The sequence below is a fragment of the Argiope bruennichi genome, chromosome 9 (genome assembly GCF_947563725.1).
Source record: "Argiope bruennichi chromosome 9, qqArgBrue1.1, whole genome shotgun sequence".
Lineage (NCBI taxonomy): Eukaryota > Metazoa > Arthropoda > Arachnida > Araneae > Araneidae > Argiope > Argiope bruennichi.
In genome coordinates, this window is record NC_079159.1 from 48237314 (window position 1) to 48259556 (window position 22243).

A 22243-nucleotide genomic window follows, 5' to 3' on the forward strand; every position below is an offset into this window, starting at 1 on the left:
GATTGGTTTCATCAAGGAATGCAAAGATTTTATGTTTAAGAATCATTGTAATAAGTGATATTTAGATAATTTACGAAATACAAATGTTTCAATGTTATTCCAATAATAAGTTAGTCACCATTATAAAGGATAATTGAATCATGTGTCATTAATAATACTGAATTCTAAACATTAATGAATTCGTAATTTATCAATTATTTTTTACATTAGAGCTTTAATTAATTATACGATTGTGTCAAAACATTAATTATTCTACCACATATTTCCATATTAATTACAATTCATACATATTTGTATCCCATATCCCCTTTTAAATAAATCTAAATCGCAATAGAAGAACCTTTAATTCGGAAATATATTTTAACTCATAATTTGTCAAAATATATCATCATTAGAATCGACAAAACTTTAGGTTTCTGTTTAATTTTGATACATAACTTAAGGCGGAAGTAATATATATATATTCTCTTTTATATATATAAATTCTCACTTCATAATTAATTTTTTAAAATTTTTCTTAGGAAAAGACCAGAAGAAACACTCCTTCTGAAAGGACTTATGAAAACTTAGCATTTATACGCAGCAGTGGATCAATTACAGCAATATAGTTTGTATGTAAAAACTTAAATGGCATTTGATACATTAAGACGGTACCAATGATATTTTCAATGAAAATAATCTCAAAAAACTACTATACAAACGTTTGGAAGTTCGGTGTCATTAAATACACACTTTTAGACAACATCTACCGGTACTATCTAAACTTCTTCACCACAGTTAAATAAATGCGCTAGACAAATTTTTTAAATCTAGTTTGGATTTCAAAATTTATCAAAAAATATCTTCTTCCAACTGCATAAAGGCCTTCTTTACTATTCTTTACTACTCTGATCTATTCGTTGGGATCTGTCTATGTTAAATAAATACAATAGACAGAATATTTAAACCTATTTTGTATATCAAAATTTATCAAAAAAAATATCTTCCCCAAACTGCACAAACACGTTCTTTAATACTTTTTACAACCCTGATCTTTTCGTTGAGATCTTCCTATGTTAAATAAATACAATAGACAGAATTTTTAAACTTAATTTGGATTTAAAAATTTTTTAAAACTATATCTTAGCCAAAATGCGCTTTCATAAACGCTTTCTTTACTATTCTTTACCACCTTGATCTGTCCATTGAGATCCGTCTATGTTAAATAAATAGGATAGACATAATTTTTAACCCTAGTTTGGGTTTCAAAATTTATAAAAAAATCTTCTCGAAACAACACAAACACGTTATTTACTATTCTTTACTACTCTGATCCATTCATTTATTTCTATATATGTTAAATAAATATGATAGACAGAATTTTTGAACCGAGTCTGGATTGCAAAAATTACCAAAATATATCTTCCCCTAGCTTCACAAACGTTTTCTTTACTATTCTTTAACACCCTGATCAATTTGTTGAGATTTGTCTATGTTAAATACAATAGACAGAATTTTTAAACTTAGTTTGGATTTCAAAATGTATAAAATATATATCTTCCCCAAATTGCATAAACACGTTCATTACTATTCTTTATAACCCTGATCGATTTGCTGAGATCTGTCTTTGTTAAATAAATACAATACACAGAATTTTTAGTCTGATCAGATTGGACTAAAATATATCTAATTAAAAATGTCTAATTTGGATTTAATAATTTATCGAAGAAATATCTTCCTCAAACCAAACAAACGCGCCTCAAACCATACAAATTCGTTCTTTACTATTCTTAACCACCCTGATCTATTCGTTGAGATCTGTCTTTACTAAAGAAATAACATAGACAGAATTTTTAAACTTAGTTTGGATTTCAAAATTTTCCCAAAAAATATCTTTTTCAAACTGCACAAACACGTTCTTTATAATTCTTTACCATCCTGATCTACTCGTTGAGATCTGTTACTGCTCATATATGTTTCAATTCCCTTCCTCCATTAAGTAGATCTGAATCGTCAATAACAATTGGAATTGGTTTGATTGCGCCACCTAATATGTCTGATTGGTCTACTTTGGCTCATCCGAAGCAATCTAGAGGGACGACGTGAGACCCAGCAATTGAGGTGATGAGAAAGGGCTCCAGTTTCAGTAATCTAAGCCCAGCAACAGTAGAGAAATGTCCGTCTAGAGATCATTAAGATTAAACTCCATACTCGACGATTCCATTTGCTACAGGAAGTGAATTTTAGCATTTCGCTTCATTTGCATCAGGCTTTTATAAATTTAGAAGAGAATGGAATAATTAACTTGAACAGCTCTATTTTGTTGGAGCATAAAGTTTGTAACATTTAACTATTAACTGAGGAATGCTACGGGTAGTTATAGTAGCTTCGGGATTGTTACAAAGAGATTCTGTTATGGCTCATTTTGGTAAAGTTAATTAAATGTTTGAGAATATTAACTTTTCTCCTTGCTTACGTATTATTAAACTGGTGTTATGACATTTGAAATAGGACTAAAATTCCGAATCCTTATGATTTCTTCAATTTTAATGTAAATGCAACATGCATGATTCAATATTTTTCTTTCACCTTTCTTTGTCTCAATGCTTAATATGCAAATGAATCAAATGGTTTCATTAGTATTCATTTGGGAAAATTTATCAACAAAAACTTTGCAACAAAACAGTAAAATTTAAGATGGCATTTAAGATTCTTTGCTATAAAGCAGCAAATTAAATGCTTCTTAAAAATAATATTTATTTTATCATATGAAATTTCTACTGTATATAGTTTTTAAATAGGAAAATATAGAAACAAATTAAATTGCTGATTTTTAATTTTTCAAGTTACACGAAAATCATACAATTGAAGTAAACGTGTAAAAAAATCGAATCTTGGCTTACCATATATATGATAAATAATTTTTTTTCACACGTGGTATTCCGTGGTAAGAAGACAATAAAAATATTTACCATTTCTAGAGAAATATCTTGTAATTTATTAGATGTACAACATTGCTTCTACCGGTTTTCGATAACTGCCTATTGCGTTAAGCGTTGGTCGAAATAAGCATATTTAAAATGTCACACAGAATTCTTGGTCATCGGTCAATATAGGGCAGTCATTAAATTGACCAATTTCTGCTTGCATCATAAATTGATTCTCCACTGAATTCAATTTTCATATAAATTCTCGTCATTTGTGGTGAATTTTATTTTTTTTGCTTACATATGAAGAAAATTAAAGTAAGGCGCACTAAATGCTCTCAAGTACGTTGAGTCTGTTTTTGGTGAAATGATATGCTATGCATAGTTTAAACGTTTCAGATTGAATATTCATGGTGAAAGATAATATCTGCATCTGGTGGGCCCAGTTTGTTGTGATATATTATAAGCTGCTGAAACTTAGTGAAAGCATCACGGAATATCGGTATAAAACGCATTTGATGGGTTTGACACCAACATTGAAGGTGAAATGGCAATAATACCAAGTTATCCTCAGTATAACGGCAAAGTTATCCTCAGTCATGGAGATGCTCAGCCACATGTCCCAAGATCGATGAAAACATATTTGGAAAGGCTAAAACTCGGAGGTCTTACTTCAACCACCGTATTCTTTAGATGTTACTCCATCTGGCTATCATTTGTTTCGGTCGATGGCCCAAAATCTAATTGATCAGCATTTATGGTCTTATAAAGTTCAAAAATGAATCAATTCATGGGTCCCCTCAAAAGACGCATTTTTTTCACGAGGTGGAATTAAACACATTCAGTCCAAAAATATGTAGGGGGGGATAGTTGATAACGACAGACAATACTTTGAATCGTGAATAAGTAATCTCTTTTTAATAGTAAAGCAGAGTTGTACATCAAAATTAGTTTTGATTCACATAACCTTTCATTCATAATTTACATATGTAATGTTTCTATATTTGATTACAGCTGAAATCTTTATTATAATATAAACATGTTCAGGGACATTAAATTTTATTTTATTACATTAACATTAATAAATGAGAAAGATCTGAAATGCTTACCTAAATAACATCATATCATATTATTAAAGGTACTGATTTTTTTTCTAGACCACATGCAGATAAATGGCATAGTGAGAGTAACTGGCGCCCAGTGCAGATTATGTTTCTTAGACCCCGGTGGAAATCTATGGTATTGTATGTTCAAATGGTACTAGGAACATACTTTCCCATCCTCTATATATATTTCACTAAAAAAATTCGCATAAATGCGCTAAAATTCTGTTCTATAACAAATTATTAAGTTTGGTGCCAAAGGTGTTTATAAATTTATTTTCACCCTTTCATTGTGCTACCGATTTGGGTCCATTTTGAAGTCTGCCACCATATGCTTATCGAGCTTGAATTAAAGATTAAAAAGAAGAGAGAAATGCATTATCAACACTAGTTAGATACCTCTCACCTTTCAGCAAATTGATACATTCCTTCAATTTGCATTTATTATTCCCTTCATTACTACACCTGAATCATTTGAATTTTCCAAACAACACAGTGTGAGTGCAATCGAGTGGTATTAAAACTAAGAATGATGACTGTATGCAGCTTAAAATAATAAGAATAAATTTATATTCACAAAATCCATATTAAGGGAAATCATTAAGTTTGTAAAATTTATAATGCTTAGTTATGTGTTCAACCATTTACTGTGGAATATCATAAAAATTCCTTTAAAATGTCATTTGGATCAAAGAGAACTGTAAATAAAAACATTTTGAAATTTTACAACTCATCTTTTGTCTTTTTTCACGTGCCGAACTATTTATGCATATATTTTATGAGTTTATTTTATTATTTGTAGCTACAGAAAGATAATTTATTTAATATATGTGCAAATATTTCATAAATATACTACAATATTTTTGTTGATTTCTAATAAGAAATATATATTCTATTACTAATGACATGCCACAAACTGATCAATGAAAATTATATTTTAGACCTTTTAATGATAAGCCTTGGGCATTGATAATCATACTTCCTTTGATGTAATGATATCCAGTGAACAATGAAAAACATACTTCATACCGCTATTAAATCTAAAGGGTATAATTATTTGCATATGTATTTTGTGGAAATTTGGATAGAAAGATGTTAGCACAGGAATCTCCTAAATTATATGATATTTAAAAAATATGATGTTCCGATATTCCAAAGAATATGATATTTAAAAAATATGATGTTCCGATATTCTAAAGTATATGATATTTATATAAACCTATTTTAACTTGCTCACATGCGCTGGTAAGTAAGTATGCTATCATTAAAAAAGCATTATATACTCGAATAAAATTCTTTAGCTTACAAAAATATATTATCTCTCATAATTTACAACTATATAACAAACTTGAATTGGCTAATCAGTTGATAAAATGTGGTTCATTTAAGTGATAATATAATCTCCAATCCTGATATATTCAACTTGAATGCATTAGGTAATCTATTCAAGCAATTAACGTATATTATCGGATATTGAAAAACCTCATTTTTCTCCAGAATAGGGATGTTTAGTAAATGTCAAGACTTGATTCCCATTCGATTCGAATAATATCGATTAAAGATTTAAAATTAAACTGCGCATTCTGCTTGTAAAAACTGCGCATTCTGCTTGTAAAAAGATTCAAATTCAATTGCCAGAAAATTGTAGTGGCAATTGAATCTGAAACAATGTCAGTTATAATGCAAAAATTATCTTAAAGAATTATCTTAAAGAATTATTGCAAATCAGGGATTTCTTATTCAGATTTATTCAAAGCATTCAATACATCCATATATGTAATTAACTTGTTCATCATTATATATGCCATATACCTTTACATTGTCCAGAATCAAAATCTAAGACACGTCTCCTCATTAATTCTGTTAGCTCTGATTGAGAAATTAAAATGAAAAGTCATATTCTATTTATAAAAATCCTGAAAATTGTCGAGGTAATTGTGCATGAGACAGTATCAATAGTAAGAATAAAATACTAAGACTAATCAATGAGAATTTTAAAATAATATATCTTATCTTAAATAGCAAACCAGAGATTACTTATAGACTACGACGTTTGTCCTGATCCTGATCCACTCAAGATTAGGGCATTTGGTACATATTATCATTTGTGCAATCAACTTATTCCTTAATTAATCTAGCATATATATCCATTTTTCCTGAATCAAGAAGTATATCGAAAATCAAGACAGGATTCCCTATTAAATCTATAAGCAATGATTGAGGAGAAAAAATTAAATGAGATAACTCGTAAGATTCTAGATAATTGTTGAAGCAGATATGCTTGACAACAATGTCAATAATAAGACTAAAATACCAAGAATAATTTTTGAATTTTTTTAAGTATTATTTCTCGTCTTAAACAGCAAATTTGGCATATCTTATTGATTGCAAAGTTAAAATTGATCTTGATCTTCACAAGGCATTAGATACTCCACTTGTGCAATCAATTTGCTCACTAATAAATATACCATATATCCTCACTTTGTCTAGAATCAAAAGCCAATATACAATTACCCATCAATTCTATAAACAGTGATTGAGGAATTAAAATAAAATATCATATTTTACTTGTAAAAATCCTGAAGATTGTAGAGGCAGTTGTGTTGAAAACAATATCAAAAATAGGACTAAAATACTAAGACAAATCCTTGAGCTTCTTAAAGTATTATTTATCGTCTTAAACAGCAAACCATGAAATGCTTACTGATTGCGACATTTATTTTGAGCTTGATCGATTCAATCTGTTCGATATGTCTGTGGCGGTAACTTCATAAGCCAGTTAACAACCTCCTGAAAGGAGTGTACACTTTTGTCGAGTGACATTGTTACTCGGCTACGAACCCTAACGTTGAGAAGTCTAACTTCAAACTTGCACATTGGTGACTCTGGTTCTTCCGCATCCACCGCATCCTTCGTTCAGAAGTCGTGGCTCCATCTACCGGCAGCAACCACTCACACACGCTCGCCGTTGGCCGCCATAACGCTTGGCGCGATAACAATGTTCGTCACTCGCCATAACTGGCGCGATAAACTCCACCGACTCACTGGTGGGGGAGTAATGTGGCGGTAACTTCATAAGCCAGATAACAATCTCTGGAAAGGAGTGTACACTTTTGTCTAATGGCTTTGTTACTCGGCTATGAGTCCTAACGTTGCGAGTTCGAATCTCAAACTTGCACATGTCCATTTTCGTAATTAAACTTGTCCATTAATAAATACATCATATACCTTTTCCTTGCTTAGAATCAAAAGCCAAAATAAGATTTCCCAACAATTCTATTGACGATGATTGGGAAATTAAAATGTCATAATTTTTTGTAAGAATCTTGGAAAATGTCGAGGCAGTTGCACTTGATAATATAACGAAAACTTGATCTACATTATCTTGACCTTGATCCATTCTAGATGAGGACATTTGGTACATCCATTTATGCAATTTATTTGTTCATTAATTAATCAACCACATACCTTCATTTTTCCTGAATCAAGAAGCATAGCAAAAGTTGATAGGAGTTAGGGATTTATTGCATCATTCATTATCAATTCTATAAATAGTGATTGAGGAGGTAAAATTAAATGACATATTCTACTTCTAAGAATCCAGAGAATTGTCTAAGCAGTTATGTTTGAAACAATGTCAGTAATAAGACTAAAATACCAAGACTAATCCTTGAACTTCTTAAAGTATTATTGCTCATCTTAAACGGCATGCCAGGAATTACTTCTCTCGACGTTTAGATGAAATCACTGCATCAAGACAAAAATGTTTTTTCTTGCTTTTTATCAACCTCTACACAGCGTTTTTGTGACAGTGATAAATCGAGTTAGTTACTTGGCAGAAACCACGCCACTAAGTTTCTATAACAGAATGGCAGCAGCTACTTTTCGAAGAAAAGTAATTTATTTTAGATATATGTGTATATTAAAGAATGTAAGGACGTAAACAAAAATTAAGCCAAGAATAAAAAAATAAAAAAGAATCTCGCCATACGTGGCGGGAAATAAATTGCATTTATATATCTGTAAAACAACGAATATTAATTTGTTTCTGGAAAACAAAACAAAAAAGGGCAGAAAAAGGAATTTTTGGATAGAATATGGAAGTTGGTATTCTCAGAATTATGTCTTTAGACAGAATTCGCGTTGTCTGAATATTTCGGAAGTTAAAAAAAAACGTTAAATAAGTTTTCGCATTTGTTTTTGTTTGAAAGAATAAATTTCGGCTTTGCTTGCCGAAGGGAATTTATTAATTACAAGCTCAAAACAGTAATTTTTATTTAAAAAAAATAGAAAAGTGTTTTAAAAAATGTGTTTTGCTTTTTGAAATTTTTTGGCATGTTTTAAAAATATTTTTTATAAATATGCAAATAGGTTGGGTTCATTAATGATAAATTTAGCATTTATTACATAAATTTGTAATTTATTTCAGAAAATTAGCAATAGTTAACAAAATAATTAAAGAGCTAAGTTTTACTAAATGTATCTATAACTTCTTTGTGCTTTAAACATGAAGAAAATTGTTGAATTAACATTTTCATACTTAGTAAATTATACTTGCACCACAAATAATTAACTTGCAAAATAAATGTTCATTATTAAATAAATAATTTCTAAAATAAATCTTCATTATTAAGTAATTATTTTGTAAAATAAATCTTCATAATTAAATAATTTATTTGTAAAATAAATCTTCATCAATTTATTAATTACAAGAATAAAAAAGAATCATTTTTGGCAGTTTTTGAAATTATTTCTATGTGAATATTAAAATGAATCGCGGTTCATTAATGATAAATTTATTATTTATTACATAAATTCGCAATTTATTTCACAAAATTGGTGATAGTTTACACAAAATTTAATGAGTTAAATTTTACTAAAAGCATCTATAAATAGTTTATACATGAAATATGAAGAAAATTGTTTCATTCATATCACCATGCTTAGTAATTTATGCTTCCACCACAGATAATTAACTTGTAAAATAAATATTTATTCTTAAGTAATTAATTCGTAAAATAAATCTTTATTAATTTGTAAATTACAAGCTCAAAAAACTCATTTTTATTTAAAGAATTTTGAAAACTATTTGAAAAAATGTGTTTTTGAAAATCTTTAAAAACATTTTTTGTGAGTATGCAAATGAATTACTGTATATTAATGATAAATTTAGTATTTAAGGCTTAAATTTGCAATTTACTTCACAAAATTCGCAATAGTTAAAATTAATTAGTTAAATTTTACTAAAAACATCTTAAACTGGTTTATGCATTAAATATAAAGAAAATTGCTTCCTTAATATCACTGTTCTTAATAATTTATAATTGTATCACAAATAATTAATTTGTAAAATAAATCTGATAAGGACATTTTTTGACTTGAAAAACAAAAATTCTAATACAAAATGTTTTCAAATTATGATCATAGATTCAATTAATTTCAACTAAATATTTAATTTTAAAATTAATTTCTTTTATTTAAGCCATAATTTATCACAATTTTTTTATAAAATTCCATAATTACGATTCATAAAAAATTCTACTGATCTTAATTTAAAACTAATGTATAACTGAACATTTTATACAACACAACGTTTTAAGTTCGTTTTGATGAAGAAACTCAATGTAGAAGAGTTAAATTCGGCCTTTTTTTGTTAAACAGATGTTAATTTTTTAGATGAATATATGTATGAAGTTATAAAAGAGAAATTATATCGTACATAAAATTTGAAAACTAACTTATACATTTTTTCAAAATTCATTTTTGTCGAAAGTGCAAACTACAAAAGAAAATGAAAATTTTTTTGTGTAATATTTATGTGGCAAACGTATAATTTAGTAAAGGTAATACATGATATTCGATTTAATAGCAAGTAATAAATTATATGAGCAAATTTTTAAGTAGCAAATAAAAATTTGCTGATATGTAGATATTTGCTCACAGAAGCCATTTCATTAAATATCATGAGATATATGTTATCTCTGAGAATATTTCACATGATTGTAAATGAGAAGTTCATTTAGTGTTGCAGCCAAAGAAAGTTTAAAAAGGGTTTTTGAATAATTTATAAAAGAAAGATGAAGAATTTATAATCAATCAGTTAGATAATTATATGCGAAACTACTTAATTTGTTATTTATATACATTCAAATCAAAAACTTTCTGATTCTGTATTTTATAGACTCTGTGTGATCAATTATATATTATCTGTATAGACAATTATTTTATTGTTATAGACAAGCACAGAAACTTTGGCATATTCCTATGCACAGAGGACTCAAAACTTAATTTCAGAAGATTTATATGGCCATATGCAGAAACTATATATTTTTCACATTTTTTATGTATAAATTAATATTTTATTCGGATCTTCATTTTGTCGGAAGTTTTTTATCAATTGTAAGCTAATTGTAGTTAGAAAATATTGGCACCGCACTTCATTATCCTACAGAATGCATCCTCACAATATCTTGACAAATGAAAAAACCATTACCAAGCCATTTTGGCGGTATGGCGATGCACGAAGGATAAAACCTGGGACCTTGTGGTTAGCAGTCCAGTAACTAAACCATTATACCAAAACGATCGTTCGGGTAGAAGAGTTGTTAACTGGCTTATATGCTATTCACCACAGTACTCTCCCTCCAGTGAGTCGGAGATGAGACGAACGATATGGCTGTTGAGTGGCGATGTATTGAGTATTTAGTAGCTGTTGTTTTTAATGGGCTTACCCAGTTGATTAGCGCCAAGCTTTATGGCGAGCTTTTGTGGTTGCCGATGCGGCAAGTGTGTCTGGCGACTTTAGGTTGCTGCGTCAAGTGAGTCTGACGACTTTGGTTGCGGGTAGATGGCGCCACAACAGCTGTTACGAAGGTTGAAGGTTCATCGTCCGAGGTCACCAATGAAGCGGTATGTGATGCGTGAAGATAGAGCCTTTGGTTAGCAGTCCAGTAACTAAACCATTATACCAAAACGATCGTTCGGGTAGAAGAGTTGTTAACTGGCTTATATGCAATTCACCACATCATGAACAAGAATGGCTGAAGAGAGTCACCAGTGACTTCCTCTCCTGGCACAAAAATCCACAGGATAATTAAATTTATCAATGAAAATAGAAATCTTTTCTTGCCTCCCTAGCTTTCAACAATACGTGTCATACTCACAAGGACTAAAGGAAAAAATTACCACAGTTTCTTCACATACATTTGCATTCATAAATATCTTTCAGAGATTTACTTTATTACCATTAACTAAATTATTTGTTATTATATTTTTATAACTACATCCTCATCTATTATGTCATGATAACAAGTGAACACAGAATTCATGTGTTTTTTCATACATTATATAAATAAGTTTTCTGTAATATTTTAAAGTAGAAAATCTTTGTAAACTGTTTCCTTTTATTATCAATTCTTATATGTTTGTAAATTCTGTACATAGTTTGTTATTTTTTACTGTAAATATTTTAGTATTTAACAAAATTTCAGTATCATGCCCATCAACCGTTCAGTGACCAGAATGGTTTCGGATACGAAGGTGTGAGACGGTGTTCTGTTCTGTAGTTGAAAAATCCCTTTTGAAAGCAAACGCCAAGACTTTGGTATATTGCCATAAAATTGACTTAGGATCAGAAAATTTAGATGAACATGTGGAGAACTAAGTAATTTATATATTTTCTGCATTACAAATTATTATTCCTTTTGACACAAAATTCTGTTAATTCTGATTGATCATTTATATGTTACTTAAAATCAATATCCATCTATTGTTATAGGAAAAGGAAACAATAAGACAGAGTCTTAGTTATATTACCATGAAATGTGGGCTTAAAATATAACAGAAAAAACTTAGATGCCTCTATCCAGAAAATGAGCCCATGTCCAGCTATGGATCAGAGGTCTATGAAGGCTTATCGAGAAATAGATTTCAAACGAAGTCACTAAATGGACATGGGGAAGCTATCTCCTCCAGAAATACTTCCAACCTTGGCAAATCATCATATTCCATCATATAAAACATTTGATTTGACACTATATGCGCTTCTCCATTAGTTAAAATTATGTGTTAAGATTTTTTGGAAAATAAATCGATTAAATAAATAGCCCGAAGGCCTTAAATATTCAATAAGCATCTACATTACTACAAGCTGTAGGATAATGTAAGTTGAGTCAAGTAAGCAGAGTTATCAAGGATCTTAAATTATAAGTAAAAATTTTTTTGGAGGGGGAGGTATTTATAATAAACCATCAGTTTTATTAGAACAAACTGGAAGATAGTTTTTTTAAAATGGTCATATAATGAATTACAAATTAGCGCATTTAAATCAATCAAATTTGTATTTCTACTAACTAAATATAAGTTGGTCAAGTAAACAGACTTCTGACGGATCTCAAATTACAAGTTTAAATCTTTTTTTTTTTTTTGAATTTATAATAAGCCATCAGTTCCAGTAAAATAAGTTGAATGAAGTTTTTTAAATGGTCATATACGGAATTACTAATTAGCACATTTAACTTAATAAAATGTAGTTCCAATTGACTTAGATTCTCTTTGCACATTCCCTTACCCAGCGATGAAAACAAGATGCAAAGCGAGAATGTACATACATTAAAGACACAGATTTGCTAAACCATATCTGATTTAAAGTACATTTATATGTTAATAATATCAGCAAAATTACGTATGTTCAACAATTACTATGCTCAAAAGCAAAATTTTGAGCTTTCTTCTATATTATGCTTTAATTTTTTCCACCTTTCATCGTTTATAAGAAAGCGAAAGTTCATTTGCAAGTAAGGAGATCTTTTTTTAATTAACATTGGTGATCAAAATCCATGAGTCGAAATTTCAAAATATCGATTTAAACGTACCTATATGAAATATAAGATATATTTTCTTCTACTTCTTTTCGAACTGTCCACTTAAAATTTATTAGAAGTAAGGTTTGTACCACTACAATCCATTTAACCCATTATTCTGCGTTTAGTATTAGCTCAAAAGAGGGTTTTAAGGAAAAAAGTAGAGTAACTGTTGGACACCCAGTAATTCTCCAACCTGAGTTATTAGGTTAATTTGTGACCTTGCTCTTCATTCTCTCCTAGAGAAACACTCATTTTTATTTTTAGAGATCAATATATCCCCGGCAGAACATCAATCAATCAGTATTAGAAACATCAATTTCGATTCTTCCTTCCCCATATGTTCCCTTTTCGAAGCTACGTTCTAAGATACGGCGGATTTAATCCCTTCGATTCTAGACAAAGAAAAATAAGAAAGTAGGGTGTGTCTGAAGTCACCAAGTGACTTTTTAGGGGGAGATGACGTATGGAGATTCGAGCACTTGTCAGAATACATTCTTTTTCATTCTTTTATGAAGAATATTCTTTCTTCTAGAAGAAGAACAAGTAGAATATTTTCGAAAATGGGGAATATTTTTGCCTTCAGGAGTATTTCGTCAGTTCATTTCACAATGGGAGTTATCGGTAATAAAAATTAAAGTTACAAGACTTCCTATAGATTATGGTGATTATTGAAATAATATTTTTCATTGCATGAAATACATTATTCAATTCAATTTAATATTTCAATTATTAAATTCAATTTAATGTTTCAATTATTAAATTCAATTTAATGTTTCAATTATTCAATGCAACTATTATTCAGTTCTATTTAATGTTTCAATTATTCAATGCAACTATTATTCAGTTCTATTTAATGTTTCAATTATTCAATGCAACTATTATTCAGTTCTATTTAATGTTTCAATTATTCAATGCAACTATTATTAAGTTCTATTTAATGTTTCAATTATTCAAATCAATTCAATAGGCACCATTGGATATGGAATAGACAGAATAGAATGTTTTATTTAAAATCGATGTGATTGGTTATTAAACACTAAATCAATGGAGGAAATATTGATTATTTTCACAAAAAAATATGACCTTCAATATAAAACCACGAAAAATTATAACAATGTTTACACTGTTAAAAATTTCTACAAAAGAAAAAGGCACAGAAGAGAACTGAGTAAAATCTACAAAATAAATAGGTAAAATAAAGTTTAAATGAGCAAATAGACATTTTTGGCAAATAAAGTTAAATGCGCTTGGTGGAGCTGTTTTCTGCATTAAGAATTTCTGAAGAAGTTGGGTAATAAAAGTTACAAAGGTTTTCGTCATTTTGAAATCAAATCATAACCCCGAGGACTATATTTGTAATATCAATTTCGTAAAACAGAGGATAAAGTAATTATGTTCATTAATTGCTACTAAACTATTCCAGAGACTAGACCATTGCATTCGAAACGTTATCAAAACGGTCGATGCTTCAGCTACTCCTCGACTTCCAAATTTGTTGGAAACAAAACATACTCAACGCTGATAATTACATCAAATGCATATAAGCGTTTGAAAATAATATTGTTAATGTTGGGATAAAGCGAGAGGACTACTTTTCTCGCGTAGGAATATCTGTGTGATTACGCTTCAGCTTCGTTCCGGCGCAATTCCTCCTGCGAACTGCTTAACATGATGCTGTGTGCGTAATTGCCAATACCTCTGTTCTTTTTTCTTTCTTTTTTTTTTTTTTTCGTTTTCTATATCTAATAAATGTGCTGTCTTCAAGAACCATGCTGAGAATTATTGAAAAGTAACAACAGTTATATCTATTATATGGTTGTTATTATTAAATTTCCCACCCTTGCGGTTTTATTAACACATTTGTAAATATCTTTCAGAGCAGTATTGTAAGCTTAAGTATCTTCCATCCATAGAATGATTTACAAGTCGATAAAATTGAAGGGGTGCTAGTTAAGTGTCCTAATAGCTATTATATTTCTTATTTTTTGGTCAGCGTCATCAGCTTTAGATATCTAAAACTGTGTATTTAATAATTTTTATTATTGATATTACAGCTTCTTGAAAATTTACATTTTAGGAATATGTCCGTAATTCTTCTACAATAAAATGAAACTAACAGCCTTCGGCTGACCAATCATAATTCATATATATCTGAAATAATTAGCAAATCCAAAGTATCATTCACTCAGTCACAAAAACTATAATTGTTCCTAATTCCTCTGGTTTATATATGTTATTAAATTAATTGTACCACTGGTTTCATATAAAATAAATGGTGTTTTTCTGTTAGCACTGCTCATTTCCGAGAGATGTTTCAAGATGTTGAATTTCACCATTGGGAGGGGAATTGGTGATATAGTTTCAATTAATGAGATTGAGGGCTATATTAAACCTAAATTTTGCATTATCTTTTGAAATGTGGAAAAAAAATGACAGAAAACCATTGTTGATATATCCAGGGATCACGAGCATTCATATGAAACAAAGTGGTACAATTATTCGAACTAGTGAGCTCTGTCACGGAATTTTCTATTAAGAATGCACAATGAAATAACGTTTTTGGTTTCTTATGAAATGTGGATGAAAGTAAGTGAGCTTTGATGTCATATTTAGAGGATATGAGCTTTCATTTGGAAAAAAAAAAAAAACAAGATCGGATCAGTTGTTAAGAATGAGCGTTGGTTCCTTAGTTTTCTTTATAATTTTAAATATGTATATATATCAAAATCATAATCATATAAATATATTCAAAAGAATGATAACCATTTGAAATTTGGCAAAGCAATGATATATTAATTAATTTTGAATAAAAACTGCTTTTAAAGCAAGCATTTAATAATGCTTTAAATGAAAGAAATATTTCCAGTTTAACTTTTTTTTAATTTACAAATTTGCATTAATTTCCTTCAATCGATTACTAGATGGCGCCACTTGCACAGTATCAAAATTTAATTTTATATATGTTCAAATAATAATTAAATTTTAAAAAATATTTAAATAATACATTACTGCGGAGAACCCACAAATGCACAAACTATAAAAACTCTATAAAGTTAGGAAGTTAATAGAAAATTGATTCTAAAATTCTATTTTTGGAAAAAAGCGAAACAAAAGTGTTTGAGAAAGAAACTTACCAACAATGATGACTTTCATTACAGAATTCATTGTTCTAGATCTTCTGAAATCCACTCTACATCTGTATTCTCCACCATCATTTTCCTTTGCTGGTTTTATGTTTAGATTGGCTTGCGTTCGAGTAATATTGAATGTAGCCCTGTCTTGCAATTGCTTATTTGCATTTTTCTTTGGTGCGACACCATGCACTTGCCTGGTATCCACACTGTATATGGGATTGCCAGACTCTCCTCTGTACCACAATATTAAAGTCACTTGGTCGTCTGGTATGGCAGGCGTTACGTTGCATGGTATACTGATTTCAGATCCAACCACAGCTGTTAGCTCGTTATACTCTGAAAGGAAAGATGTTATCAGTCTTAAAATGAAGCAGAAATAGTCATTTTAAAGAATAAATCTAATAGTAATTGTTAATAATGAGAATTTAAAGTACAGGTTAGAAGAGATCTCAAATGCCTTTTCAAAATACCAAGAGAAACTTCTTGATAACGTTTACAGATTGGTATACTAGCTATAAATATTGACATATGATATTCATGATTAAAAATGTTTTGAAAATAAAACACTCTGCAAGAAGGATCGTTGGAACTAGATCTTCTAAATTTAGTAAATAGTAACTTCTTGGCCGCAGATGCCCATTCCAAATTTTAATTAAAATCTTTGAACTTAAAATTAATTTAAAACATTTTTTTTCTAATAAAACCTAGGTATATTACGACACATTTTTTTAAAATTCAAATAATAAGCAGTAACTAGCTTTTACACTTCACTTTAAAAATTATTTGTACAGTTAAAAGCAAAGCGTAAATAGCTTTTATGCTTTATTTTCTACTTTAAAATTTAAATAAATAAGTAATAACTAGCTTTCCAATGATTCTAATTTTATTTCCAAACTATTTTTGTAGTAATTCTAATAAATGTTTCAAATATTTTTTTAAGTTTATTTTACTACAAGACATTTTATTGATATATTTACCTATATTTATTTATACGTGTATTTCAATTATTTTAAAAGCAATTTTTTTTTTGATTGCGATTATATAATTTTAAAAACTAACTTAATATAGAAAAAGCATACTTAAAACATTATCATTATTATTTTATATTTAGAATCTCGATGATTCTAAATATAAAATTATATATCTTTTAAATATTTTCATTCATCAGAAATTATGCAATGCATAAAAAATACATGGAAAATTAACAAAAATATTGTACTTCTCTATTATATCAATGTTATTCAATCAGCCATCCGAACTTTCATTTCTCATCATATTACTAAGATCATCTGTCCGGGGCCACTGAATTTTTTTCTGTGTAAGCAAAGTAATTCCTAATATTTACTGTACTTTTAAAGCAATTACACAGACGAAATTAAGTTGTTATTACAATATCTATGACACCGAATAAGAAAGAATGAAAGCATCATTAATTCTTAAAATGGTTTTAAACGTGTTTTTGATTCGGGTTTTTCTATATTATACGAGGTTTATTATAAAAATGTTGAATTTTTAGGCAAAAGAAGGTGATTATTTTTAGGCAGCAACTTGCCTAGAAATAAAATCCTGTCAAAATGACAATTGTTTAATTTACTTTCAGGTAATTTTTGCCATAGCTTTGATTGAATATATATATATATATATATATATATATATATATATATATATATATATATATATATATTGAGTTACTATTGATATGACTTATATGAGAAATATTATTACAAAATATTACTCCTGATTAGCTTGGGTATTCGGGGTACTGAATGATCAAAAAGCCTTGTATAGGAAATTATAATGTAACTGTTTAATTTAACATTTAGATGTATATTGAATTTTAAAATGAATTCCTATCTTTATCGTTACTACTAATAAAGGAAAATGTGTGTGCGTGTTTACGCCAGTATACCCACAGATTCTTTGATTTATAATCAAATAAACAACGCATGCATATACTTTTGAAGGTGAGATTATTTACCTTGGAGAGAGTTTAAGAAATTTTCATTAACTAGAAAATTGATCGAGAATTTGATATTTTTTCGGAGATAATTTTCGAAAATATTTCAGCAGAAAAGCGAATTTTTCATCATCTTAATATTTAAAAAGAAAATTTTCTTCCCGATGATATTATTTTACCATACAGATTTTAATAATTTTTTTATTTAATATTTTATGCATAATTTTCAATAATATTTTTCACAAAAATAAAATTTAACTGGCATGGACACGTTAAGCATGCAAGAAAAAAAATTAGCTTTTTTTTTATCAGCGTGTTGCCATCAAATTGATAAACAGCTTAAATTAATAGATTAAGTAAGATCTCATCGGAAACTAAACATAATAAAGTTTAATTTTTAGCATATGTCCTTATGAAATAACAAAAAATATAACACATGAAATTTTCTTGAAAAATGAATTTAAAAAAGTTTATGTTACTTTTAAAATATCTATTAATTAATTAACTCAATCTGTGTTATTTAATATATACAGAATTTCCATGTTAATTTATTCATTTTGGAAATGAAATTTGTCGGTCTTCAGATCATTTACCGCGAGATTATCACTGTTATACTAGTACAATATATAATTCTTGTCTTTACACATCAGTGAATCATTATTAAGCATTTATAGCAACAACGAATATTATGGAATGTCATTATTTCAATTCTTACATATCTCATATCTGTTTCTTATCACTTAAGAGTTTTCAGCTTTAGAAAATTTCACATCATTGACAGCAAGTACTACGGATTCGCAACTAGCTGTTTCTGCAACCCTGGAGGTATCGAATGGTTTTTTTCACTAATATGATGTACAGTGTTTAAGGAAAAATTTTGTTTAGTTGCTTACTATGATATACGGCCGTAATTTAAAGACGCAATATTTTTCTCATAATTATCCTGGTGTATTTTCAAAATATGAAAAATTTTACTGAACTTATATACTGCAACAAACAAATAAGTATGATATAAATCCTATTTTTAGCAAAAATTATTACTTAAATTTTTAGACGCAAAACAAGAATTAAAATAATATCTTGGGTAAAATATTTCTTTTTTGTTCACAACAAAGGCCTAAATATTAGCTTAATAATAAATACATCTAATCAGATTGAAAGATAACCCGAATCTAATACAAAAATAAAACTAAGAAAGTTTGAAATATCAGAACAAGGACATTATTTTCATATTTTACGACTAATAGGATAGACTTAATATGGACTAAGAAAATAGAGAAAAAGAGCCTAATTTAATAGGATTTTTATCAGAGAATTTTTCAGTCACATTTTTAAGCTTCACCTTTTCCAGATTAAGATTAATAAATACATTATTTAAAGTCCCTATCTTTCTCTTTTCATACATTGATTAATAATGTAGTCAACGTTTCGCGAATTTGGAGCGCAAAATAAAATAATCTGCTTTAAAGATGATATAAGGAATTTTCATTTGCCTAATTTAATATATGTGAAGACTTATCGAAGCAAAAAAATGTGTATAAGTCTTTGTTATTTAACTTTACATTCATGAATTTTTTTCTACGTATATTTGTTCGTATTCGGTTTCAGGTAAAATATTTATGCATATTCTTTCTTAAAAATGCAAATATATTCAATATTTGGAGTGTAGTTGATTATTATGAAACCTAAAATTTAATTAGGATTATGTTTACGAATTTTAGCTTTTATTCAGTTACAAATAAGAAATCGCAAGATTTATGGGGAAAAAAATCGAAATTTGAAATCAATGAAAATGTGTTCATCTGCAATTTCTGGTTTGTTTACACAATAAAGCACGTTTTATGTCCAACTTATTTGTCAAACATTAAAGAAATTTAAGTCTACCCTTTTCACAAATGACAAACATAATAAAAGTATCATACAAATATATAATTTTTTCAACATGCTAAATCCTGTTTATCTAGCTCTTTGTTTTCTCAAATATCGTTTGAAATACTGAGAAAAGTAAAGTGACAGATGATTAGGTTTAAAATTGAAAGCATATCTTGCTGTTGTTGTTTCTTATGGCACTTGCCATGGACAAGCCCGCTGTTCGAAGATAACCAATTTAAGCCAGAGGGGGAGCGCCTCTTGTTTCTATAGTAGCGCCATCTAGGGCCAAAAGAACGACTTAGCTACACACACGTCACAACCCTTTTTACGGAGCGGACTTCGTTCACTCAACCATAGATCGTAATTTAGACCTGAATCAGAGAACGATCACCCCTGATCCAGTACCCTCAGTGGTATTACTCTCGAAATGGAGGACTTTGTTACCACGACAGATTTAACGCGCGTCAGCCACCAAACATTTGGGGAATCTTCGACCGGCAGGGTTCGAACTCTCAACCTAAGGAACGCGAATCCGACGCTCTACCAACCACACTATCCCGGCCTTTGAAAGCATATCTACTAATTTAAAGCAGAAATCATGCCCTTAGAGCTAATTCAACAACCTACCGGGTTTTTAGATTATTGCATCCACATAGATCTAAATATAAGAACTACAGACAATCGACATTTTGATAAATTTGGCTCAAATATTGATGCGTTCATACATCTTTTATTGCAAATTCATAAATTGAATTTCAGGTATCTTGTTTCATGTTTTTTTTTTTTTTTTTTTTTTTTTCATATACCGAAAATACAAAGTTATTTTGAAGCATCCCCAATTGAAGTATATGAGATTTTAAAGAATCTCCAAGTTTCAGACCTCTGTGGGTCCGAAAAACATGCATATGTAATTATTTGTATGTCTGCATTTGAACACAATAAATCTCGAAAATACTATGAACTGGTCAGATGAAATTATATATATGGTCTTGACACTGTATTTGTAGATTTCTATCACATTTTGAAGAAAAAAAAAAATATATATTTAAAGGAAGTCTGTCTGTCTTATTGTTCGATTACAAGTAAATTTGATAACTAACTCCAAAAGGCAAAGAACTATGTAGATAAAATTTGGTAGACAGGTTTAGCATCTAATTTATAGATTCTTATTATATTTGGAACCATATTTATGAAAATATTGAATGTCTGTCTGTCTGTACTTCACATATATATAATTGAAAAGATTAACGGAATGACTTAAATCAATGAAATTCAGTATGTGATCATGCTACGGCATTTGCAATTTTCAGACCAATTTTTGCTTTAATCGCAGCTTAAGATGGTAATTAGTTATTTGTGTATTAATCGCATCCTAGTGACTAATTACCAAAAATTACATGTTAATGCACTTCTTCATAACCATAAATGGCCTTAATAATACATTTATTAATGAATATACGAGGAAACGTTGTAGAATCTTCTCCCATTGGTTGATTATTATATTCATAAACACTGACTGAGGGACAGACCGACTTCTATTTTTCATATTCTCTTCAAAATGTCAATCCTCAAATCTGTTGTCTAGACTATTTATAAAATAAAAACATGTTTTTTCTAACATCGTGGAATTGTGTTGACAGACAGTGAAATATGATTTTAAAAAAGCTTTATATTCTCATAGAGAATTAAAACAAAGATTTCAAGATAGAAGATGTCACATTCGGAAAAATTTTCTATCTGAGCGCTTTGTTTACGGAAACGGAAGCCATATGGGAAATGGAATTCAAAAAATAGCTGTCTTAACACACATAGCCACAGAAAATAAAAAAAAATCTCAATTTTATTGCCTATAAAATACCAATATCTTCGATTACACAGAAATACTCTTAGAAGTGAAAAATAAATATTAGAATTAGAACCCTTTATAGTTTAAAATTGAAAATTTATATCCTTATAAAATGCAGAAACTGCCAATTCAGCCCGAGTACTTTAGTAGTATTAAAATAATATTGCTATCTTTTTAAATTCCTAAAAATTCTTATTCAGCACAATATGATACTTAGTTGTATTGTTCAGAGCTTCGAAATTTGGGATCAGCAGAAAGTTTTGTTTATCTCATAAACACATGAGCAGAGTGCGTAAATATTTAAAAATGTCGCATACAGAAGAAGAATGGTGATATATGAATATTTTCAATAAACTGCCTTATCTTTAATGCACAGCTAAGAGCGATTCTTTCAAAAATTCATTCATCTAAAAGTCTTTCAACGCGCTTGAGATAAAATATAATATTTATAAAATTCACAGTGCATTAGAAGATATGACTATTTTGAAAAGTTAGGGAAAGAAAAATAAATGATAAACTGTACTTCAGACAATATTTAATGTGTTTAAGAAAATAAAAATT

At 28.9% G+C, this 22243-nt stretch overlaps 1 protein-coding gene across 2 annotated transcripts in view; it reads right to left on the minus strand.

Annotated features, from left to right (window-relative positions):
* Positions 1-22243, minus strand: part of LOC129984658 (nephrin-like) — a 386728-nt gene that overhangs the window by 152667 nt on the left and 211818 nt on the right. For both annotated transcript variants that reach the window (XM_056094579.1, XM_056094580.1), the window contains exon 2: positions 16008-16343. In XM_056094579.1, coding sequence (XP_055950554.1) covers positions 16008-16343 — 336 coding nt within the window. The remainder of the gene's footprint in view (positions 1-16007; positions 16344-22243) is intronic.